Source organism: Saccoglossus kowalevskii, chromosome 10 (assembly GCF_978046115.1).
Source record: "Saccoglossus kowalevskii chromosome 10, keSacKowa6.1, whole genome shotgun sequence".
Taxonomy (NCBI): Eukaryota; Metazoa; Hemichordata; class Enteropneusta; family Harrimaniidae; genus Saccoglossus; species Saccoglossus kowalevskii.
Window position 1 is genome coordinate 8166616 of NC_140650.1, and position 26443 is coordinate 8193058.

The following is a 26443-nucleotide window of genomic DNA, read 5'->3' on the forward strand; positions in this document are numbered from 1 at the left end:
AAGCTATGAATATGGTTCGCACGGAAATGGAAATACAAATAAATTTCATGTAAATAAATATTTTTTATGAGAATTCTATACGCCTAGTTATCTAACATTCAAAGAATCCACGAACCAAAATTATAGCTCAGACCACTAAAGCACGTTCGGGAATCTTCGGGTAAGCTTGTGTCAATAAACTACCAGCAAGGTCTGCCGTGGTACGCATCGTACTGGCGTAATCCCCACACCTAAAACAATAGGCGTTGCTAGTCTGTTCTTTAGTGGTCTGAGATTGTGGTGAATCTGCGCGAACCATTAACACCACCTGGTCACACGAGGGCGCTAGAAACAATATGGCGGCGCCCATGACTTCACGTGTTGCAAAGACTTGGAAGTTTCAAGACGAAGAGAGACAACACTTAACACGAAATGCACAACAAAATTGAAATGTGTTGTGGAAGGAGCGGTTTCTGTATATCAAGTTAATATAATTTGGTTAATTACGTGTTAGTCGATCACTAATCTGGAACTGTCGAGTTGTGTTGTGTTTATATTATGTTATGGTAATATCGACATTGACGACAGCTTGTTGAACTTCAGACTCATTGTAAAAATGAAGTCACTGAAATCGATCGTTTACGTTGGTCCTGTAACCGCACTGAGAATTTATCAAGGATACATCTTGTCAGGTACGTACTGTAAAACCACAGATGAAGTCGTCGCGGAGTACGGCATTACTTTGTTGTTAGTGTATGGGAAGTTTCACAAATCTCTACAAATGTAAAAAAAAAAAAAATGTTAGCAAGGCGATTTCCCTCTTAATCATGGAGATTATCTCCACATCAGGCGAAATCACCAGATCGGGAGACAAATGTGGGTCTCGATCAGGAGACATGGACAACCCAGTGTTGCACTGTTTATCAGGTCCGTACCAACTTCCGTGTGCATGTGTTACAGGGAGGGTTGTCAACCTTGTTTTTTTCATTCCGAGAAAACTATTGTAAAATTCTTCGGATTGCAAAAAATAGAAACCCACACACCTAAGGGCTTGGGGTGATTTTTGTTTGTTTCACTCTCCTACGTAGTCTGGAATCCAGCCATTTAAGTACCATGTAACCAGTCAGTCAACACAGAATTCTGTGTCATCAATGATTGGCTGTCTCCTTGACTTTAGTACATTACCATGGAAACACACATGTGCAGACTGAATTGTACGTAAAACCAGCCACATCATCTAGTCTATTGTCTATGGTGTGTGAGATTCTTTTTCTCACATCACCACAAAAAAGATGTATATAGACTTAGTGGGTGTATTAATTCCGCATCACACACACTATCATATTCGCAGAATACAAATACCAAGCATATATAACAGATAAATAATCATACATGTTCTAAGTATATCAGAGGACATGATCAACATTGTAGACAGACAGACAGACAGAGACATACATACATATATATAATAATTTGTATTGAGATACTAATGTATGTATGATATTTTTACAGGTGAGGGACCTTATTTACATATATATCTTTTGAATGGCAAAGAACTGTCGACTCAAAATGTTCTTCACTGGTGTAACATACACGGTATACAAGCAGGTACGTAAACACCTTTCATGTCAATTAAAATTCATAAACTTTTTAATGAATGTTTCTCAGTTTTTCTGTTTCTTGTACTCAATTTACAACTTCATTTTAGATCACAATGAGATGTGAAATATTTGTGTGTTTTCTCGCCTCAGGCACTGATGCAATGTTTGCAGTATACGGGCAGAAGGCATTGCGTATAGTTAAGTTTGATACAGAATCAAACAGGTAAGCCAAAAAAAAGAAAGTTGTGATTCTTGAAATCGCAACATTAAAAAATGGTGCAGTTTTAATTATTTTCATAAGATTATTCAATACCTCAGCAACATGCTGTGCTGTGATTCAACAGTTGCTGATTTACTCAATAGCTGTGCTGTGATTGTACAGCTTCTCATTAACTCAATACACTAAGCTGTGCTGTGATCAGATAGACCCTCATTAACTCAATACTCTAAGCTGTGCTGTGATTGGACAGTTGCTGATTTACTCAATAGCTGTGCTGTGATTGCACAGCTTCTCATTAACTCAATACACTAAGCTGTGCTGTGATCGGACAGATCCTCATTAACTCAATACTCTAAGCTGTGCTGTGATTGGACAGTTGCTGATTTACTCAATACTCTAAGCTGTGCTGTGATTGCACAGCTTCTCATTAACTCAATACACTAAGCTGTGCTGTGATCGGACAGATCCTCATTAACTCAATACACTAAGCTGTGCTGTGATTGCACAGCTTCTCATTAACTCAATACACTAAGCTGTGCTGTGATCGGACAGTTCCTCATTAACTCAATACTCTAAGCTGTGCTGTGATTGGACAGTTGCTGATTTACTCAATACTCTAAGCTGTGGTGTGATTGGACAGTTGCTGATTTACTCAATACTCTAAGCTGTGGTGTGATTGGACAGCTGGTGATTGAGTCAATACATAGATGCATGCATGATTATTTATTATTTTTAAATGTTTTTTCTTTCTTTAAGAATTGCCATGGAAACTGACATAACAGAATTTGAAGATTGGATTAAAGATGTTAAATGGTTGGAGGTAATAAATGTTGAACACACTAATATGCAAATGTTGATGTTATCTTTTCGTTGTGAAGACTGAATTGTTAAAATTATTAATGAAAACAAGAAGCAAATAGATGCTCAAATCCTAGTACTCATCACTTTTAGAAGTAAACGAGTATTATACATTACTGTATACTATTGTATGTTATTATGTGTACTATATGTCATGTGTATGTTGCTGTGTATTATGATATACCGGTACTGTAGAATGACTAAATTTCACTGGGTTTAAATTTCGCTGATTTTTCATTTCAGGCATATTCAGTGGGTTTTAATTTAGCCCATTTTCCAATCAGCGAAGTAAGCGAAATTAAAACCCAGTGAATAATTAATTCTTTTACAGTACATTACTGTCTGTGTACTATGTCATATGTTATTGTGTACTATCATGTTACAGTATTATATATGTCACCTAAGTCTGTGTCTGTGTCATATAGATGTGTCAAGTATTTCATATATTATTGTAATAGTTTGAGTGTGTTAGATTACATGGACACGTTGTCAGACAGACAGTTACATGCATAGATAGAATAATTTGTAATAATCATAGTTTAATATCATACAGGATGACATTAAACACATTATTATACATCTGTAACCGTAGCGCCATAAGTTACAGCGTGCCGTAATTTTGCGGTATTTTACTGGGTATTTTCATCCTACACTATAAGGAAATGCAAATTCCAAATATGGAATGATTAAGCGCGTAAGCGTCCTCTAATATTAAAAACAAACATGGCTGCCATCAGGGTTTGACCCGACTCCACACAAAGAAGTTTGCTGATTCTGTTCTAAAATTTTTGGATTTCTTCATTCCCTTGATGTATTCTTGAACGGAAAAGATGTAGAATAATAAGGTTATTACAAGAATACCTCAATGTATGTACTCAGACAGATACTCCAGCTGTACTGTCTTTGTGCATACTTTGAGGTATTCTCGTAATAACCTCATATTATCTTATTTCATACCAAACTAAAGTAAATATTGTGACTAATGAACAATAACAACAAATTACAAATGTAGCTGCTACTACTGAAAGCAGAGTAGAGGGCGTTAAACATGACTCTATCCTTTGTAGGATTCAGGACATCTGGCTGTGGCCCTAGCTCACAACTCTGTTGCATTGTGGGATTGGAAGATGTCAAAGGTCATATCTCATGTACATTGTGAAGACAAATGTATTCTGTATCCTTTTTGAGGAAATTTTTTACCCAATAACCATTTTTGATAATTTACATCAGTGAGGATTTATAAGATGAGGAACTTTGATATTTGAAGAGATATATGAAGAGATGATATGGAATAGATTATCACATATTTAAAAACATGCTCATACCATAATTCCCAGAGTATAAGCCCAGGGGCCTGAACATGTAAAATCGGAAAAAATAAGGGGTGGGCTTATACTCAAGGACCACCTCAGAAAAAATAATTTTTTGGTGCGTTTAAAACGGTAACCATCTCCCCAGCCTCAAAACATTATTCAAATTTTTGGTTCACAGCGCCGGTCTCAGAGGAGTATTACGTCTTTTTGAGAAAACAAAAATGCGAAACCAGCAGTCATTGATTTCAACGGCGCTTTTTACAATGAAGAAACAAATATGCACAAAAAAAAAAAAAATTTATCACAATACGGTTCACATACCGTCTAAATTTACAGTGCAGGGTCCGTGGGAAAACGGTCAAAGGCAAGATCGTATGCAAACTCTCGATACAAAGCTATTTCCGCCATGGTTTCATCATAATTTGACCTGAACAACTTCCTTTGACCTAACAGGTCATGTCTTTCGTTAACCAATGAAAATGCTCTGTCATACAGTTGAAGTTTTCCAATTATTGAAGAAGTATTTTTATCAACACGATGCAGAAGTGTATTACCGCGACGTTAAAATGCGATCTGTTAACACTGATTTCAACAAAAAAACGATGATTTTTTTCCCTAAAAGCTGTTGATTCGCAATTTTCGAAAGGTAAACTGAGGGTGAGGGAAGTATTTAAACCTTTCACGGCCGTTTGCTTGTTCACACCCCATTCACGATAGTCTCAATGGACAAGATTATTCGGAAAAGTAAAACGATGATAGTGACCAGGTTTCAGGACTTGACGATCACATTTTGCCGTTTGGAAAACTACTACTCAAAAGAAATATTGATTATTTCAGTATTGCAACATCGGGGTTCATCCCGAGTAAATAACAGAATAGAAAACATGCGAACTATGTACATTCGCCCGCCGTGCACTCTGAAATTACAGCCAAAACAAGGTCAGCTTGGACGTTCAGTTGCGAGACATAACAAAAAAAACACCGCCAGTGTTACATTTTGAAAATAAAAATACAAAATAAACGCAATCGGAGGCGCCGACCACGCGTGTTGGTAGTAAATAAAACGCGTTGTGACACAGTCTCACCAGCCTCTTTCACCAACACAATATAATTATGGTATTTCCCAACGCACTTATATTTAATACATTGACAAAAAACACCACAAGAAAAATGTAAATCAAACTTGTAATTACTAGTAACTCAACTCGAATGCAATATTCATCACTTTAAAAGTGGAAAAATTCGAACCAGCCATACCATGACCGGAGATGTCCGCTCGTCTTCGTTGATAACTCGCCAATTCACCATAATCGTGGTGGTGTTTAGCTGATTTTTTTAAAAGATGGACATTCAATTCATATTCATCCCAACTTATTTGAATATTCTTTCGGAAATTTGAGACATTGTTCAAAAAATCCTGTACAGTTATATGTCTGATGTCAACTAATAACACGCAATTATCAAGCCAGTACTAGAAATTATTGCTGATAGTAAACATGTTTTGTACATATTGGGAAGTTGGATACTTGAACGTATAGTCCCCGGGGGTGTAGTAGACGAGCTTAATCGTACTGTCACATGTTTTTCGTCTTAGCCTTGTCTTTTCGTCTTAACCATCGCAGTCTGCTTCATTGAATATTTAGTTTGATAATTTATAAACATATATTCAGTGTGAGACTGTTGCTTTCAAATTGTGTTAATACAAAGATGATTTAAACTTGTCCCTTCCGTTACCAACGTATTCAATATACAAAAACAGCATGTGTGTGTGTTTGTGTGAGTGAAAGATGCAGGTGAGATTTCTCGTCGCAACATGTACTATTTATTTCCAACGCGCGTGGTCGGTGCCTTTGATTGCATTTATTTTGTTCTTTCATACTCGAAATCTATCGCTGGCACCGTTTATTTTGTCATGTCACACAACTGAACGTCCAAACTGACTTTGTTTTGGCTGTAATGCACGTTTTCTCGTAAAAGCTGGAACCAAACTACCGTTCCAATCATGATTTTTATGCAATGAAATACACTTTTTACATGCATATTTTAATAAATGTCCTCAACGCCTGGTAAAAACACCCTGGGCCTATACTTGAGGATGCCCTTAACTCGTTAAATGTCCAAAAACAGAAGGGTGGGCTTATACTCTGGGAGGGGCTTTTACTCGGTAAGTACGGTAAGTAAGTACGGTTATACATGTTTTTAAAAAAAGTGATGATGCAAGCAAAAAGATTTCTCGCTATCTGCACATTTTCACAAGCCCATATACCTCTCAATAGACTATATAGTGAGTTCTAACAACATTACAAAGGCTGAATGTCACTTTAATATTTCTAGAATTGTGTATTTTTCAATCTTTGAGAGGGGAAATGAACATGGCGTTAAGATAATATCTAGTTTAGAGTTTAGTTCTATATTCTTGAAGGCGGAGGTATGTCACAGAACATTCTATTTTGCTAAGATGTGCACCACTGTACCATGTATTTATATGGGCTTTGTGCGAGCTGCTGTGGAACACCGGTCGAAGAGCCGGTGAAACCAGCTAAAGTCAATCAACTCAGAAGTAATCCCAAGCAGCCATATTTATACATGTTACGCATGTAGGGCTAATCTTGTTACACTGTTCAGGAGAGTCTCAACAACCATCCCAAAGTACAGTATTTTGAGAGAGACAATAATAATGCCTGGATGTTTACTCCTGAGATTACCATTCAAATCAATCTCCTTCTGTGTAGTTGTCTGTTTTATCCTTAAAGACTGCATAGTTATTCATCACACATCATTGGCAGCACTTGGGAAACACTGGTTGTTGCCGTGGGAACTGTGTTCAACCAAATTGTTCTCTGGAAACCCACCGGATTAACGAACAAAAGTAATCGAATCGCTGTTGAGAAACGACTCTGCGGACACGAGGTACCGGTACTTAGTGTTTGTCAAATTTCATTTGTAGCAATCTTATTGAAATGACATGTTAAATCTTTCAGGTGTAGTAGATCATTGTGAAGCAAACACGAAATTATTTGTGAAAAAAAATTATGTACGAGTCAATGCATAACAATGTGTACATTTTATAGCAGGAAAGATATGAACAGAAATGATGTCATATAACCACTAAATGAACACAATATACCGGTAGTGTGTCAATTTCTATACCTGTATACATGTATGATTGCTCCTCAAAAAGTTATAGTTATAAAAAAAATGTTTTAGTAGTGTTACATTATACTATAAAGTAATATAATAGATTTTGTTCACAGTAGTCATGTAGTCATGTGACGGGGAAGTTTGTAGCAGTGAATATTTCACCAGGAGTTCTGTGATTGCCATCAAGTTGTCACAACAGAACAACCCCCTTGAAAGTTATTATTTTTTTCAGGGAGTGATATTCTCCATTAATTATAGCTGTAAACACTCTAAACTATGCTCAGTGTCCGATGATAGGAGTATTCGTTTGTGGCAAATGGATGACTTGGTACACCTCAGTGAACTACCTTCCACCCCCATAATGGTGTTGTATGGTCACAGTGCTAGGGTCTGGGATGCTGTGATGATGGATGAATCCATTGTCAGTATAGGGGAGGTAGGTGTCTTTATACGACTGTCCATAATTAGATTTTTTTTATTTTTAGCAGATTTTGTTTCTGTTGCTGGTCAGTAATTTTTTAAATGTTTTTTTTTTTTTAAATTCAAAACGCAGGATGCAACTTGCTGTGTTTGGGATTACCATGGAAGCATAATGAAAAAATTCAAAGGGCACAAGGTTGGTAAATTGAGATATTGCTACGGAGAGCATAATGGGAATAGATTAACAAGAATCCAATACCATATTTATTTACTTATTTATAAAAAGTATAAAATGACAGAATGTGCAAGGTTTTCACAGTGAATAAAACTCAAAGTATCAAATCACTACAGTCATCAAAGTTAGAATTTTATGTACACAAAAAAATGTATTTTACACGAGCTGTACACATCGCTATGGGAACCATATCAAAAACAATGCAGCGTGACAACTGTAGCACTCTAAATGCCTTACCCAACTAAAATGTCTCAGATATGTTTAAGATAACATTACTCAAACCATATTGAAAACTGCATTTCAATTCTTAGATAAAACAGTGTATGGTGTACTTATTGGTTGAAAAAGAAGGTTAAGGCAATGGCCTCATTATGGAATTGAAACTGGATGTGTCCCTTGCTGACAAGTAATTTCTGCCCTCATTGTTGTTAGTCCCCATTCGGACGCAGTCCGAAAACGGGAACTTATGTTTTGATCTCCGTGTGTTCGTGCGTGCGTGTGTGTGTGCGTGCGTGCGTGCGTGCGTGCATGCATGCGTCTGTGCATGCGTCCGGACCTGTATCTTAGGAATGCCTGGACCAATCACAATCAAATTTCACACATACATCATACATGATAGCATACATATGCACGTCAATTTGTTTAATGATCTGATTCAAGATGGCCGAATGGAGGCCACTTTTGTGCTAAAAATCTTCAAAATCGAGCATTTCCCCGGCTGTTTACAGATGGATTTTGTTCAAACCTTGTATATACGTTGGACATTATAGGACCTTGATGCACATCATTTTGTTTTACGATCTGATTCAAGATGGCCGAATGGCGGCCATTTTTGTGCTAAAAAATCATAAAAATCAACCATTTCTCGGCTGTTTACAGATGGATTTTGCTCAAACTTGGTATATACATTAGACATTATGGGATCTTGTTGCAAATAATTTTGTTTTTCAGATAACATTCAAGGCGGCCATTTTGTATTAATCAATGTGGTTCTCGTGCCATATCTCCGACTTGTTTTGACTGATTATGTTCAAATTTCTGGCATTTATGGATGGATTTCATTCAAACTTGTTCCTGACATGGTTATATTCCAGCTATATTACTATAAACATAACTATATATCTTAAATTTGATAACTAACGGGGACTGTGCCATGCATGGCTTGTTTATTATGTGTTCTTTTGTTTTTTGTTCTTAAGGGAAGCAGTATCTGGAGCCTGGCTACCAGTGAGAAGCACCAGTTAGTGGTGAGTAAAACTGGATTAAACCATCATGTAAAAACCAGGCCTCTTTGTAGAAGCAGCTGTTCCATACCCTCCTAAAAATGTGGTGTACTTGTGTCTGTTTTAAATGTCATCCATTTTGAAAATAAAATTTTTGAAACATAAGCAACGCAAAATGATAGGTGTAATTGTGTCTGTTTTAAATGTCAGCCATTTTGAAAAAAATGAAGAAATTGAAATTTGAAATCTCAGAATAATCATTTCTAATTTTTACTGTCCTTTGAATTCTTCAGTTTCACTTATTCTCCATGAGTCCACATTAATCATTGTCTGTATATGGCAGGGAATCGTAAATCAGTGCACCTGTAATTTATGCAGTTTTTGAAATAAAATCTTTTTGCATATAAGACTAATTAATTAATGTGTCTATACACTATTCTTTCCAAAGGTCACTGGAGGTGGGGATTGCAGCATAAGGCAGTGGTCACTTTGCAAACAGCAAGGTGAGATCATATAACACAGATTGCAATGAAATCTAAATACTGTATATCTATAGATTTGTTCAACACTAATGCTTAATGTTGTCAACTGAGTATACAATCTTACATATCAACAATGTACTCGCACTCTATAAGTTCCATTCATAACTGACAAGAATAAGTCAAATCTGGAAACCAATGTGTTTAACCAGAGGTACATTACTTTGGGTTTGCAACTACGGTGACATGATACCAAGATCCCGTTTCAATCTCGCTTTCGCATAAGCGTTCCAACTCAGAAAAATGGGAATGCGCATACCCGTGGTAACTAGGATACTGGGATGTCCAGGTGGATATAGCTGCTCACGATATGACGGATTACGATAACTATATTTTCTGTACATTTTCGATGTAATATTTTTTCACTATGAATGTGGTAATACATGTTTTATTGTTTTATTACAAACCGCCTATGTCATGGCAGAAGGTCGTAGCATCAGTCTCGCTATCTACGAGATGAGACTTGAATGGGATCTTGACAAGTAATGTACCTCTGGTTTAACCTATTCACCACCAGTTCCCTCTTTTCATCACAAATTCGCAAAATAGTCTCATTTATAGTCTGCACTTTCTTTCAGAAGATTGCGACAAAAATATCCATTTATTTTTAATAAAAACTGAAAATTGACTCAAATTGTGTCTGTTGTCTCCAAAATTAGGGTTAATTTGCAGAAATCTTGAAAAATAAAAAAAAAAAGTGCAGAAAATTTGTGGATGAGAAAGTCTGGTGGTGAAAAGGTTAAAACAGTTACTTGTGTTTTGGGTTCTTTGCATTTTTCAGAAAGAAACGAGGCTAAATAATCATCATTATGTTTTTGTTCCGTTGTCCAGTTCCTCAGTGTCTTCTCACCTGTCAAATCATCATCAACCAAAGTCTAAGCACAGACTCCTTTAACTACTAACTTTCTGAACCTAATACCAATACAACAGCCAATCTTTCGACACTCAAACTTTTGATCGTACTACTCACATTTGGCAAGTAATCTTTGGTCGTACACCTTAGATTTACTCTGTCCTCCTGTCACAGTCTTCAAATCAATCACATAATTTCCTCTCATTTTATCAACAAATACAAGGACAAACTAAATTAAAAAGTTTACAAAGTCTTCCTGCCAAATACCACTTAGCTTTTGATTTATTTATTCACAACAATAAACACACTTAATTGGTTGAATCAATAAACTGTTAACTAAGGGGCCTTGTATTTCAACTCCATGCTATCAGATCATGCTATCACTTTTATCTGTGTCTTAAGTGTCCCAAATACATGTAGTCATCATTTAGCAAGTCTTACACAATTTTGTTATAAGTCAAGGTTGTATAATTTCCGTGGTGCAATGTTTTATTTGCACATCATGTGATCCTTCAAAAAATATCTGGTCTGTGACTTGTTGTCAATAAAATTAAACTTACCCATGTTGGTGGTTTCAAGACACAATCAATATAAAACTCGTCACTTCACTGCTCACGTGGCAATTATTTCACTTGTGTTTTGTTTGTGCAAAGAAAAAACTGTCTAAAGCATTTCGTAACATATACTTCTTTATACTATGAAGTTATTACGAGGATACATGCTAGAGTATCGACTGACGCGTAGTGGAGGTGGATGTGACAGTGTACTGCCTTATTATTATACAACTTTTCCTCCCAAGGATACATCATGGGAATGCCGAAATCCAAAATGTTTAGAACAGAACAGTGAACTTCTTTGTGTGGAGTTCGGTCAAACCCTGATGGCAGCCATGTTTGTTTTTATTATTAGTGTACGCTTACGTGCGTAATCATTTCATTGTTGGAATTCGGATTTCCTAATATGGTAGTATGAAAATACCCTGAAAAATACAGCAAAATTACGACACGCTGTGACTCATGGCATTACGCTGACAGATGTATAATAATATATTATACTATCACCAACTAAATCATCTACGAAACACTGGACAGCAAAATACTAAATCATTATATTTTGATTGCTAATAACATCCAAAAAACAAGTTAAATAAAGCTTAATTCCGAGGAAACAGAATCAAACTTTTAATATTTATAGTATTTAACTATAATCAGAATAACGCAAACGACCCCACCTAATCTTTCATGTGTATAAAATTATGTAACATAGATGACACTCTATCATAATATCAGTAAATAGAGCCAGTTCCTGCTAGTAGAGGGCGCTTTTGAATATCATCAGGATAAAATTCATGGCCGGAGCAGAATCATGTTCGGTAAATAAATTAGATATCTCTAATTACAAAAATCTATGTCATTATTTAGTGGAAATTAATAAACATTGAACAAGCAGCAGGGTCAAAGTCTTCTATTTTTATTGCAGCTGTAGAAACCAGTGTACTTGACCTTCCCATTAATGCGGACAACATGAACGCAAAGACAGACTACCCCAGACATGCTACAGTGTTGACATCAGGTCATGTACTCATACTTACAGATTGTGGGTAAGGTTATTTTTAATATTACTGAAAGGTCTGGATTTTGTACCACATACATCACCATCATTGGAGACTAATGGCTAATTGTAAATAAGTAATGAGAATCCCTCTGTATGAATCTTTCCCATACATACTTTTGTGTCCAGCATTCTATATTAATCTATCCATCACAAATCAATTTACTGGACAGTAGTTATTGGAGGTGGAACAAGTGGTGGTCAAACTTTTTCTCACCAAAATCAGATTAGGGTTGCGGATCATTTACAATGAGAACTCCTTGTCTGATATGGTGAGCAAAATTCTGCTGACTTGCACCATTTACCTACCAACAGTGGTTGTAACCTGAATATCAAATGGGATGCTCTCCTCTCTTGTTTTATCAGTGTTCTTTCCTATTATTATATCACAGTGTTCTCCCCTCTTGTCATATCACAGTGTTCTCCCCTCTTGTCATATCACAGTGTTCTCCCCTCTTGTCATATCACAGTGTTCTCCCCTCTTGTCATATCACAGTGTTCTCCCCTCTTGTCATATCACAGTGTTCTCCCCTCTTGTCATATCACAGTGTTCTCCCCTCTTGTCGTATCACAGTGTTCTCCCCTCTTGTCATATCACAGTGTTCTACCCTCATGTCGTATCACAGTGTTCTCCCCTCTTGTCATATCACAGTGTTCTCCCCTCTTGTCGTATCACAGTGTTCTCCCCTCTTGTCATATCACAGTGTTCTCCCCTCTTGTCATATCACAGTGTTCTCCCCTCTTGTCATATCACAGTGTTCTCCCCTCTTGTCATATCAGTGTTCTCCCCTCTTGTCGTATCACAGTGTTCTCCCCTCTTGTCATATCACAGTGTTCTACCCTCATGTCATATCACAGTGTTCTCCCCTCTTGTCATATCACAGTGTTCTCCCCTCTTGTCATATCACAGTGTTCTCCCCTCTTGTCATATCACAGTGTTCTCCCCTCTTGTCATATCACAGTGTTCTCCCCTCTTGTCATATCACAGTGTTCTCCCCTCTTGTCATATCACAGTGTTCTCCCCTCTTGTCGTATCACAGTGTTCTCCCCTCTTGTCATATCACAGTGTTCTACCCTCATGTCGTATCACAGTGTTCTCCCCTCTTGTCATATCACAGTGTTCTCCCCTCTTGTCATATCACAGTGTTCTCCCCTCTTGTCATATCACAGTGTTCTCCCCTCTTGTCATATCACAGTGTTCTCCCCTCTTGTCATATCAGTTTTCTCCCCTCTTGTCATATCACAGTTTTCTCCCCTCTTGTCATATCACAGTTTTCTCCCCTCTTGTCTTATCAGTGTTCTCCGCTCCTATAATCTGATTAGCAAAGAATGGTACATTGTGTCATCAGATGAAAGATATGGGTCCTATGCACTGTTATCCCCATCACCAAATCATCATTTGGTTGCCATGGCGAACATCCATGGATTCATCAGGGTATTTCAGCTAAGTAAGTTCTTTTGTTCTGCAAACCTCATTATAATAATACTCTGTGCATAAGTGAATAGTTTTTTTATTTATTACTTTACAGCTAAACATTTTATTGCAATCCCATATTGCTTTGAGAATGAAAATTCCATAAAAGTAACTCTGCCTAGTTAAATTGTCAATAATAGACAGTTTTGTGACCCATCAAATTTGTGGGAATAAAAAGCAATATATCAATTCAAAAGAAGTGACAACAATTATCATCTGGATTGCATGTATTTCAATGATCCTTATTTAATAACAAATAATCCATTATTTTGTTTTTACAAAAAACTTATGTTATTTCAATTTTTTTCCAGGTGAGAGCAATATTTATACAGAAATCAAAATCTATGATGGGAAAGTGTTTAGTATTTGCTGGCCTTCTGATAATGATGTTATCACAACAGGACCCGATGGATGCATGGTAATATTTAAATATATATTCATTATCATTTTATGTGCATTAAGTGGCTTTTCCTGCTGTACATGAGCTCCACATGTGCATAACCAGCTGTCTAGGTGTTGTTTACATGTGCCAGCTGTCTAGGTGTTGTTTACATGTGCATAACCAGCTATCGAGGTGCTGTTCACATGTGCATAACTAGCAGCCTAGGTGCTGTTTACATGTGCATAACCAGCTGTCTAGGTGTTGTTTACATGTGCCAGCTGTCTAGGTGTTGTTTACATGTGCCAGTTGCTTAGGTGCTGTTTCCATGTGCCAGCTGTCTAGGTGTTGTTTACATGTGCCAGCTGTCTATGTGTTGTTTACATGTGCCAGCTGTCTAGGTGTTGTTTACATGTGCCAGCTGTCTAGGTGTTGTTTACATGTGCCAGTTGCTTAGGTGCTGTTTACATGTGCCAGCTGTCTAGGTGTTGTTTACATGTGCCAGCTGTCTAGGTGTTGTTTACATGTGCCAGCTGTCTAGGTGTTGTTTACATGTGCCAGCTGTCTAGGTGTTGTTTACATGTGCCAGCTGTCTAGGTGTTGTTTACATGTGCCAGCTGTCTCGGTATTGTTTACATGTGCATAACCAGCTATCGAGGTGCTGTTCACATGTGCATAACCAGCTGTCTAGGTGTTGTTTACATGTGCATAACCAGCTGTCTAGGTGTTGTTTACATGTGCCAGCTGTCTAGGTGTTGTTTACATGTGCATAACCAGTTATCTAGGTGCTGTTCACATGTGCATAACTAGCAGCCTAGGTGCTGTTTACATGTGCATAACCAGCTGTCTAGGTGTTGTTTACATGTTCCAGCTGTCTAGGTGTTGTTTACATGTGCCAGTTGCTTAGGTGCTGTTTACATGTGCCAGCTGTCTAGGTGTTGTTTACATGTGCCAGCTGTCTAGGTGCTTTTTACATGTACCAGCTGTCTTGGTGTTGTTTACATGTGCCAGTTGCTTAGGTGTTGTTTACATGTGCCAGCTGTCTAGGTGCTGTTTACATGTGCCAGCTGTCTAGGTGTTGTTTACATGTGCATAACCAGCTATCTAGGTGCTGTTCACATGTGCATAACTAGCTGCCTAGGTGCTGTTTACATGTGCATAACCAGCTGTCTAGGTGTTGTTTACATGTGCCAGCTGTCTAGGTGTTGTTTACATGTGCCAGCTGTCTAGGTGCTGTTTACATGTGCCAGCTGTCTAGATGTTGTTTACATGTGCCAGCTGTCTAGGTGTTGTTTACATGTGCCAGCTGTCTAGGTGTTGTTTACATGTGCCAGCTGTCTTGGTGTTGTTTACATGTGCATAACCAGCTATCTAGGTGCTGTTCACATGTGCATAACTAGCTGCCTATGTGCTGTTTACATGTGCATAACCAGCTGTCTAGGTGTTGTTTACATGTGCCAGCTGTCTAGGTGTTGTTAACATGTGCCAGTTGCTTAGGTGCTGTTTACATGTGCCAGCTGTCTAGGTGTTGTTTACATGTGCCAGCTGTCTAGGTGCTTTTTACATGTACCATCTGTCTTGGTGTTGTTTACATGTGCCAGTTGCTTAGGTGTTGTTTACATGTGCCAGCTGTCTAGGTGCTGTTTACATGTGCCAGCTGTCTAGGTGTTGTTTACATGTGCCAGCTGTCTAGGTGCTGTTTACATGTGCCAGCTGTCTAGGTGCTGTTTACATGTGCCAGCTGTCTAGGTGTTGTTTACATGTGCCAGCTGTCTAGGTGCTTTTTACATGTACCAGCTGTCTTGGTGCTGTTTACATGTGCATAACCGGCTGCCTAGCTGCTGTTTACATGAGCACAGCCAGCTGTCTAGGGGCTGTTTACACCTGCATAACCAGCTGCCTAGGTGATGTTTACATGTGCATAACCAACTGCCTAGGTGATGTTTACATGTGCATAACCAGCTGCCTAGGTGATGTTTACATGTGCATAACCAACTGTCTAGGAACTGTTTACATGTGCCAGCTGTCTAGGTGCTGTTTACATGTGCCAGCTGTCTCGGTGTTGTTTACATGTGCATAACCAGCTATCTAGGTGCTGTTCACATGTGCATAACTAGCTGCCTAGGTGCTGTTTACATGTGCATAACCAGCTGTCTAGGTGTTGTTTACATGTGCCAAGTGTCTAGGTGTTGTTCACATGTGCCAGCTGTCTAGGTGTTGTTTACATGTGCAAGCTGTTTAGGTGATGTTTACATGTGCCAGCTGTCTAGGTGTTGTTTACATGTGCCAAGTGTCTGGGTGTTGTTTACATGTGCCAGCTTTCTAGGTGTTGTTTACATGTGCCAGCTGTCTAGGTGTTGTTTACATGTGCCAGCTGTCTAGATGCTGTTTACATGTGCCAAGTGTCTAGGTGTTGTTTACATCTGCCAGCTATCTAGGTGCTGTTTACATGTGCCAACTGTCTAGGTGTTGTTTACATGTGCCAAGTGTCTAGGTGTTGTTTACATGTGCCAGCTGTCTAGGTGCTGTTTACAAGTACATAGCCTGTATATCCTAACAATTTATTTCAAGTGCATTCATTTGATATTTTGGAAAAATATTTTAGTATTATATTGATAAAAATGTGAGTAGGTTAAGACTGTCATGAGACTGGTTATATTTTTCCCAAATGACTATGTCTACTATAGGTTTGGTGGAAGATCTCCACCACAGATACAGGTTTATGTCTTCATCGACATCAGTGTTATGTGTTACCTTATGCCAGACAACGCTGGGCAACTGCTGCAGTTATCTTACCACAAAACAAAGGTATTGTTCTTGGAGACAGACGAGGAACTGTGCACCTCTATCCCACACAAGGTTCAGATAATGCTGAAAAGGTAGAGCAATAGTAATTATATATTGACCTGTCTTCATTGAGTAAAATGAATTTTTAAAGTAAAATGAGAGGGTTAATTATAGAATTCATAGCTATAGCAGTTAACCGCTTAGAGAAGGTTGTCATAAAAATAAGTGCAAGCATTTGTGAACACTGTTGTGTGAAGGCTTGTTGAGGGTTGTGCGGGTTAATGCTGAATGGTTGTGAGATGGCTTAGTCAAGCATTTGGATGATAATTGTTAGATGACTGGATGAAGGGTGTGAGACAGCTTGCTTGTGGGCTTGAGATGGATTGCTCAAGGCTTATGAGAAAGCTTGTTGAGTGACTATGAGAAGCCTGGAAGCCTGAAGCCAGGGTAGTGACATTTTTGTTGAAGAATTAGGCTTCTTTGAAGATTTGTGAGAAGACTTGCTGAAATGTGAGAAGACTTATTGAATGGTTGTGTGGTAGCTTTTTAAATGGTTGTGGGAAGGCTTGCTGAAATGTGGGAAGGCTTGTTGAATGGTTGTGTTGTGGCTCTTTAAATGGTTGTGGGAAGGCTTGCTGAAATGTGGGAAGGCTTGTTGAATGGTTGTATGGTGGCTTTTTAAATGGTTGTGGGAAGGCTTGCTGAAATGTGAGAAGGCTTGTTGAATGGTTGTGTGTTGGTTTTTTGAATGGTTGTGGAAAGGTTTGCTGAAATGTGAGAAGGCTTGTTGAATGGTTGTTTGGTGGTTATTTAAATGATTGTGGGAAGGCTTGCTGAAATGTGAGAAGACTTGTTGAATGGTTGTGTGGTGGCTTTTTAAATGGTTGTGGGAAGGCTTGCTGAAATGTGAGAAGGCTTGTTCAATGGTTGTGTGGTGGCTTTTTGAATGGTTGTAGGAAGGCTTGCTGAAATGTGTGAAAGCTTGTTGAATGGTTGTGAGGTGGCTTGTTGAATGGTTGTGAGGTGGCTTGTTGAATGATTTTTAGAAGGCTTGCTAGCAAGGGTTGTGAGAATGCCTGTTTAATGGTTGTGAGAACTCCTGTTGAATTGTTATGAGAAGGCCTGTTTAATGGATGTGAGAAGGCTTGTCGAATGGTTGTGAGAAGGATTGTTGAATGGTTGTGAGAAGACTTGTTGTATGGTTGTGAGAAGGCCTGTTGAATGGTTTTGGGAAGGTTTGTTGAATGATTGTGAGAAGGCTTGTTGAATGGTTTTGAGCAGGTTTGTTGAATGGTTGTGAGATGGTCTGTTTAACGGATGTGAGATGGCTTGTTGAATAGTTTAATACTTACAATTTGGTCATCCGCTAAATTCAGGATAGACTGTCAGCAGTACTTTGGCCTCTGATGTTTGTTTTTTCAACTAAAATATTTAATTCAAATATGGTAATGTGTTTGCAAAATGTTGAAGGCATGTTGAGCGAGGACTGTAAGGCTTTGGGGACTGTTACAGGCTGAAGGCCCAGACCGCTATTAATTATGCCTGCATATGAATGATATCGTAAAATTTGCATCTAGGCGTCCCTTTACGGGATTTACGACAATGATCTGATCAAAGGTTCGCCGAACATTTTGCTCAACAAAGCCTAAGTAAATATTGCACCGCTTCCCCCATTACGTGCGACTAGTTAGTAATACATGTGTATCAAGATGTCATTCTACCTGTCAATCATCTTGTTACCCCACAGATACGCTACAAGAGAATTTCTCAACAGTGGCAAGTGATGGTGTAACAATCCCTCGGGCTTTGTGATCCTTGCTTGAAATGCCTAGGCATTGCGAAATTTGATCATTTTAGTTGAAACAAACATTAGGCCTGTGAGACTGTCAACAGTTTAAATTCAGGGCCTAAAGTCCGGAAGAGCTTAACAATTTCTTTACTGAATTTGTAAATTTCCATTTTTTCTGCAGGGTACTGGTCCTATTCAGAGTCTGGTATCTATTCATGGTAAGGGTGGGGTAACAGATGTATGTTGCCATGGTGATTTTATCTACACTGCTGGTAGAGATGGTAAATACAAACAGCACAGATTCCAAAATGGCCTCCTTCAGTTATTGAACTCTTCAAAGGTGAAAGGCCGTAGTTACAGAAATTTTGAAATGTGAATTTGTGAATTTGAAATTATGCAATTAATGCATTTAATACATTCACAATATATTTTAACAAATCTGAAATATGTGTTTTACAGGTTTACAAGGGTTTTGAATGGGTTGAGAAAATGACATTCAAAGACAATGGCTCATTAGAAATCCAAGGATTCCATGCTGTGAGTACCTTTATTGTAATTCTGATTCATTTTGTTTTGTTTTTTGAAAATGCATTATATATGAATATAGTAAACTATGATATTTCTTATTTTGTTTTTCAATTTGCCAACGTATTTTTTTTTCATTCAGGCTCATTTTATTTTATGGAACGTCCAGCACAATGAGAAGTTATTGGAGGTGGAGTGCGGTGGTGGACATAGATCATATGGATTTGCATATGTCCTGAATAGTGCTGTATTTGTTTATCTCAAAGCACGGAATGTTATAATATGTCAAACACCTGTTGATACTGTGGAATCACAGAGAGTAGTTAAGGTGAAGTGCATGGCAACTTGAAATTATTCTCTGAGGTGGACATCCATTCATTTTCACTGCCTGTAAGGCAACATGGTGAAAACAGAGCCTAAAAACTCTCAGAAAACTGTACTTTGGGATAGTTGTTGAGGCTCCCCTGAACAAGATTACCCCTACATGTGCATATCACCTGACCATGCGCTAGCCAGCATAATGTGACTTTGTTTATAAATAAGCATCTACCCATGAGCATGGTTTGATTTCACAGAAACCAATAGTAATGGGGTTGTGTTTCATTTCATAGTTGATGACTTGATAAAAACATGTGGTGTTACTGTAGAAAATAACATTTAGTCTTAAAAATAAATGAATTTAAATTCTTTAATTTATATATTGTTATTTTATTTTACAGCACAGTTTGCACTGGAAAGAGATTACTTGTGCATGCCACTTAGGTACTATAAGTGAGGTCAAAGGTCAGTATAAATAGTTTAAAGTTCAGTATGATTGATCCAGGGTTAAATGTCAGAACAAAAATGATACAGGTTTGGCCTTTGCCAGTTGAAATGTAACCATTATAGTTCCTAGGTCAAAGGTCAGTATTAACATGAACTGTTTTCGTCTAAATGAAAGGTCAGTATAATTGAAAACCCGGTCAATATATGTGTATAACAAGGTTTTCCTAGTGGGCAGATTAGAGAGGTTTACCAGTGGCAAGCCTAGATTAAAGTCAGAAATGAACCATGGGTTAGACGCATTGAGCAGGAACAGCCACTGGTGGCGCTGTATACAATTAAAATCTATTTAGGCTTGCCTACGCTCATGCAGACTTAAAGTGTAAAGACCTGAAACACTTGTTAAATTTGGTGACCAGTTTAGTATGATAGAAAGCGTGTACAGTCTTTAAATAACCACAATAGACAAAGTGAGGTCAAGACCAAATATACAAGATTCTGTAATTTCATAATAAATGTGTTTTATTAATAATTGCACTTTAAAATAATATTCATGAAATACGTCTGTCATAAACGACGCTACCAGACATATACACCTGCTAACAAGCCATGGCAACCAAGTGACTACTCAGATGGCAAAAGATTTGTACACACTCACACCATGTCATATTCTGTAATATGCAATTACAATTCTGGTCTTTAAATAACTCTGTCAACAGTCAGTATATAGCAGTGGCTAGCTTAGGTCAAAATGCAGTATTAATATGTATCAGGGGTAGCAAAGGTTGTAGGTCAAAATTTGGAGAAAAATTCATACATAATACATTAAAACAATATACATTGGAAAGTATAACACAAAGAACTCATTATAAAATACATTTACATATGCTTGTTTCTGTAAATACAATTACCTATATTAAAATATTCACCAAAAAAAAAATGTCACATTATCTTTACAATGTCAATAACAAATTCTATTTTATTCTATATTGGGTTAACCTCGGTCAAAGTTTATTATAAATATTACAGATTGTCCTAAAATCTAAGTCCTAGATTTCTATTATATAAACTGGAACATTGCATAATTATGAGAATACAACAAGGTATGCTCATTGGACAATACTTTGGCCTTACTGACCTCTGTCTTGCATAATTAATTAGGCCATATTACTGCATGCATTCATACACACATTGCAATATTTTTAACTGACACGCAGCTAAATAATTGTTGATTATCTTTTTAGATCCGGTAAGACAACATCATGTTATTGCAAGTGGCAGTGAAGACACCACGATAAACATATTAGCTATTTCTGGTATCCTTTTCACGATGTTATAGATATAGCATTGTATACCGATGATTGGTATATGTGTGTTTAGTAAGAGACTTGCCTGTATATCACATTTTTTGCTTGCTAACTGTAATGAAATCCAATTCCTTGAAAATGTAGACAGACTTCTTAATTTACACGTTGGTAAAAAAATGAGATTTATGAATTTCTTTAACATTTTCTCCAGAAATTAACAAACTCAATCAAGTCAAGGTGCTTAAAAATTTGCACTCTCATATTTCAAGTGTGAGAGCCCTCTATGCAATTACACTGCCCTCTAGTGGTCAGAACCTACAAGCAGAATGCTGCAAGCTGTTATTCTCTGCAGGGGGCAGGGCAGCATTGAAATGTTGGAAGGTAGCAGTGAAACAATCCACTAGTTTCAGAGGGACTGAAGAGGTGAGTTGTAGACATAATAATTTACCCCCCACCCCCACCCCTATTTTTAATGATAATAGGCTAAATTGAGAATTGCTATTTTGCTGTAGTAACATGTAATCATTTTAAATCTGGTTGAGCTTCTTTGGATTAGGATTTGTCTGATCTTTTGATGATGATCTGTGTCTGAATCAACGTTTTGGTAACAATCTAGTTATTAAATGAATATTGTGCCCTCACTTCAAGTTGTATCCTCCTTCAATTATTCATATATCTATGCTTGTTTGAATTATATAGGCAGAAGAAACTGTAACTCTGCAATGTGATGTGGAACTTCTTGGAGTGCACGGAACCACAGACGGCCGAGGACGGCGCAGAGCTAAGAGATCTGATGACATGGACGAAGATAGCGACACAAGACACATGTCATTAACTGCATGGAATGGACAGCAGGACGAAATCTATTATCTAGCAGTGGCTAGTTCAGATGCAATTCTTCGGTAAGGCACTCATTTCATAAGTTATTTTTTCAGATAAAATAGTGGTGAAATTTTTCATTTCAAAAATTACATTTTTACCTAATAGTAACTTGAGTCAAAACTAAATGTAATTTTCTGTTTTGTTCCTTCTTCAATACATCATCTTTAATCTTAGATTTCTGATTTCCATTTGCAGATTGTTTTCATTTGACCTATTGTCTAGACAGTTCACGTTGCTAGGAGACAGTTGCTGGCATGACCACTGTATCCTTGTGACAAAGCATCTTTATTTGACTCCAGACAATCCTGCACACTGTTGTGCTCCCACCATCTTCACTGGTGCCACTGATGGTATTATTGCATTCTGGGATGTGGAGGCAGTCGTCCAGGAACTTGGTAAACAAAAGCACACTTTGAAAAACAGTTCAGATGATGATGTTGCCATGGAAACTGATGCAACAGTCAGCTCAAAAGATGTGGCTGGGAAAAGGTGTGATTGTATCAGGGATGAACAATTGAGGTGTGATCTATCATCTGACAAGAGGACTTCCTGTAATGAAACTACATTGTCGTCGCCCATTTCATTTTGGACATCACACCAATCTGGAGTCAACTCACTTGCTGTACTTCAAGTGAAAGGTAATTTTTTATTCTTCCATTTATCATGTCAAAATGATGTTAAAAGTGCAAATGCTCTTAATTGGAATTATATAATTATGTTACTTGATGGTTCTTCAACAGATGACATATTTGTGATAGCAAGTGGTGGGGATGACAATGGAGTCAGTTTACTTCTCATTCATGTTGATGATTCTAACTTTAGTATCTCTGTAATTGACATGTTTAAAATACCCAGTGCACATGCTGCACAGGTCACAGGTAAGTGGCAGTCATTTGAAATGTACGCTTGTTCTTAACTGATTCAATAAATATTGTTAAAGCGGGGGAGTCGTCACCTGTCCATGCGGCAGTCTGCCATAGCACGTGTCTGTTTACAAACAGGCGTCTACCCATGAGTCTTTGCGTTTTCAGCATGGGTTGTTATCTGCACTTCACTTATTTTTCATGTTTGCGCAGGTGACAAACCTTCACTTTTATTTTAAAATTGAGAATGTTAATTTCTAAACTTGGCCATGCAGTTCTGGATATTACTTTCATGTTTAATTAAATATGAATTATTGAGTCTTTGAGTGCCAGATTTGTTTCTCTCTTTAAATTCAGTGCAAATATTTTCAAACAAATTTTGTAAAATTCTTATTAAATGTTGTTACCATTTTGGTTCATTACAGTTTCAGATATTCCTTTTAGTTTTTTATCAAAACATTTGTCAATTTATTTTATAAACATTTCATGACTATACAGAAACAAAAAGTTTACAATGAGTCAAGGGTCAAAGCAAATTTGATATCGGCACCACAGTCTTTGCCCCAGGTTACATTCAATATGTTCCATATTGCAAAGTGCTGGTTTGTGTCTCGTTTAGTGTGTGAATTACATTGTTTGTGTACATTACATTTAAATACACTGAAAATTCATGTTTTTTTTTTTTTTTTACTATAGGTGCAGAATGGTTGGATAGCAGTACCCTAGTTACTGTATCTATTGATCAAAGACTTTGTACATGGAAAGTGACGCTGGATCACAGCAGTATACAACAGGTGCAAATAATTCAGTGTTTCTGTTTGAGTGTCTAATATATTACGACTTGGGGAAAAAAAATCATATGCACATTTTGATGAAAAAGTATACATAGTATTTCCAGTATGAAGAATATCATCCATGTTTGTATTTGTCAGTGATTTTGATACCATTTTTAAAATGTCTCCAACTAAACTTACATTTGTATACTGCTCGGAGCTTGAAGTCTGTTGTAATTCTGTCTTCCATTCATACAGGTGGATTTACAGTTCTCAAAATTTGTCAGTGTTGCTGACCTTTCATGCATGGAATTCTGGGTAAACAGGTAATATGCTGATTTATGTTAATACTAGTTTGATTTGTGTGGGTAAAAATACAGTCTGTATTGAGACTGATAAATTCCCTTGGCATTAGTGCGCTATATACCGTATATACTAAATAACTCAAAGTTACTTTTTACCAAATATACAAACATTTATAATCATATATACCATACAAACAGAGTAACTTACATATTGTAATTTTCACTGTCGCCATTTCCAAATTCTGTCTTCTAACATGGCAGGTGGGTGAATATTGGCGATCAGTTTTTGGATTAGATGGCTTCACATGATACTGATACTGATATTTACTGAGAGTTGCATAAACCAGTAACTGGTAATAACCAGTAAAAAATTTTTTATATTTTCCAGGCAAGGCAAGCAGTATTATCTGTTGAGTGGTGTTGGTTTTCAGTTATTTCAAAACGATGGGACATAGCTGGTATTCTATGATGTGCTGATCTACAGTTATTTTAGCAGCTAGTATTTAATGCTGTGTTTAAGTGCAATTTATCGATAAAAACAAATCAGTGTGCATCAAAGAAACTTGTAATATTAATATACAGGTTAAAACTTGCATTTTTGAAAATTCAGTACGTTAATCATATCTGCATTTTCATGATAAAACTTCATATCCAAGATGAACAATTTTCACTCCACCTTCATGAAGCACATAAATTCAGTCAGTGGTTAGAAAATTTGAATGTAAATCACTCTAATGATATCTATAATTTTTGTGGATATTGCACATATAAGTACCTCAGGAAGACCTTTGTTCATTTTGTGATATCTTCAATTCTCTAATTAAAATGTGCACTGCAGAGTTAGTTATTTGGTCACAGCTAGAAACCACTCAGTTGTTGAGGAGGTAGGCCAATTAGAACTTTTTGGTCACATATCATAAGGTGTTTCTAGAAATTTTACACAAAGGAACAGTTCAAAACAATTCAACTTCATGACAAAATGTAGATGGTTTTGGATATATTTTGGTAAAATTATCGAAAAATGGGAAAAAGTTGCCACGGTCATTCACCAGTGTTTTGATTGCTGCACTGGCAGCACATTCAGCATGGCTGCACACAAGAACTGGTTATGCACATATTTTGTGGGTGGCTATAATAAAAACACTGACATGCTCTTCTCATAAGATCAGAGCATTTATGAGAGAAAGACAAGTTTATTGAATAAAAATAGATTGCATAATATCTGATCAAGGACTCGATAACTGTTGTGACGTACAAAAGGTTAACTTTGTCTGAGCTGGATTGGATAAGTGTATTCAAATTTGAATTTAATCTAAATAGTTCATTATTTAGGCAGAAAATAATCAAAACATATATACTTTTATACAAAAAACATAATTTGCATAGATTTGGTTGTGTTCTTACATGTATACATTAATACCAAGTACTGTACAGCCGAGGACAGAATAGAATGTTGAGTGTCCAGTGAAGTGTGAACAAATGAATCTTGTTTTTCAGTTGTGCTCATTCCCAGAAAAATTCACATTACAAAAGAAGATGAAGGAATTCAGAAGTCTCTTAAAATCTTGATTTATGTCCCTTATATCCAACAAGCTGACACGACTTGATACTAGTATTTTATGGATTCCATTTTGACTCACTTTAACTTTTGGTGCATGTAATAACATTCCCACAGTTAACACACACAAAATACTCATACTATTCTGTCCTTAGTTGTAGTATAGCCCATTTCCAATGTGCCCCTCAATATTTTTTGTTGTCCCTCTTTCAGGGGATACTGTTGCTCTATATTTCATAACAGCAATGATTTCCAAATTTACAGTGAAATGGAATCAAAACAAAGTTGTTTAACAACACTTTCCAAGCTACATGCTCTGTAAATTTGAAAGCTGTACACCTAAAAATAGACCATTTCCTGGTTATACGTATCTATTATGGGCAAGAAAAAAAATTCCAAATTTTGAACAAACATCAATATTACAATGATGCTACCCGCTGATTTTTAAAAGAAGCGATTAGCACATTATGATAGATTAAACAATCATGATGAGAAATGTATTACCTACTTATGAAATAAACTGAAAGTTTTTTTTTTACAGAGCTAGTCATAAACTTCACAAGAGATTGTCTTTCGATTTTGTGTTCTTTTCTGACAACAACTGATGGACCTTGTATGCCTCCCAATGTAATCACCAAGTTTTACTCTGAAAATATGACTAGTCTAGTTTTCAATATGTGAGAATGCTTCTTATCCCAGAGTTTCTGTTTCTTTCATCAACCATTTTAGTACATTCATCTTGCCCTGCTCTTTTAGCACTTCACCAACGATGTCTCGACACTGGCTGTGATAGTCATTCAACCAAGATATCTGAAGAAAAAGGCAATAAACTTTGTAAATTAATTATTTTATAGATAACCTAGATTTTAGTATGTACTCTAACAGTTCTGCTGTATCATGGCCTGCAGCATGATCCCAATGTCCCCATGATCTTCCCAAAACAGTAATTTCAAGTAAGATTAAATAAAAAAATTAAAGTGACAATAGCATTAACTATCAATCCCAAATTTTTATTTTTAACAAAACATTTCCTGTGTCATTAATGC

The 26443-nt window shown here is 37.0% G+C and overlaps 2 protein-coding genes across 2 annotated transcripts in view; one reads left to right on the forward strand and one right to left on the reverse strand.

Annotated features, from left to right (window-relative positions):
• Nucleotides 1-595: 595 nt before the first annotated feature.
• LOC100367169 (tRNA (34-2'-O)-methyltransferase regulator WDR6-like) lies at nt 596-25065 on the forward strand. The gene is made up of 26 exons (XM_085504833.1): nt 596-671; nt 1492-1587; nt 1731-1803; nt 2557-2620; nt 3726-3832; nt 6734-6881; nt 7345-7548; nt 7666-7728; nt 8967-9014; nt 9439-9493; nt 11862-11982; nt 13290-13441; nt 13779-13885; nt 16534-16725; nt 18604-18762; nt 18882-18959; nt 19090-19275; nt 19667-19730; nt 20954-21025; nt 21228-21439; nt 21716-21918; nt 22094-22536; nt 22639-22776; nt 23458-23555; nt 23793-23860; nt 24228-25065. Exons 1-26 carry the CDS (start codon nt 596-598, stop codon nt 24292-24294), a joined length of 3294 nt encoding a protein of 1097 aa, XP_085360959.1. The 3' UTR covers nt 24295-25065.
• The window catches only part of LOC100367017 (xaa-Pro aminopeptidase 1-like), a 32459-nt gene continuing 31028 nt past the window's right edge, over nt 25013-26443 (reverse strand). The window contains exon 20 of the mRNA XM_085504211.1: nt 25013-26207. Within this exon, the coding sequence (XP_085360337.1) occupies nt 26088-26207 (120 nt within the window). The 3' untranslated portion in view covers nt 25013-26087. The remainder of the gene's footprint in view (nt 26208-26443) is intronic.

Bases quoted from the DNA above. Each gene is read 5' to 3' on its own strand.
- LOC100367169 (XM_085504833.1), top strand. From the start codon at position 596: ATGAAGTCACTGAAATCGATCGTTTACGTTGGTCCTGTAACCGCACTG. The intron at 13,442-13,778 runs GTAAGTTCTTTT...ATTTTTTTCCAG, and splicing joins CATCAGGGTATTTCAGCTAA to GTGAGAGCAATATTTATACA. The intron at 23,861-24,227 runs GTAATATGCTGA...TATATTTTCCAG, and splicing joins ATGGAATTCTGGGTAAACAG to GCAAGGCAAGCAGTATTATC.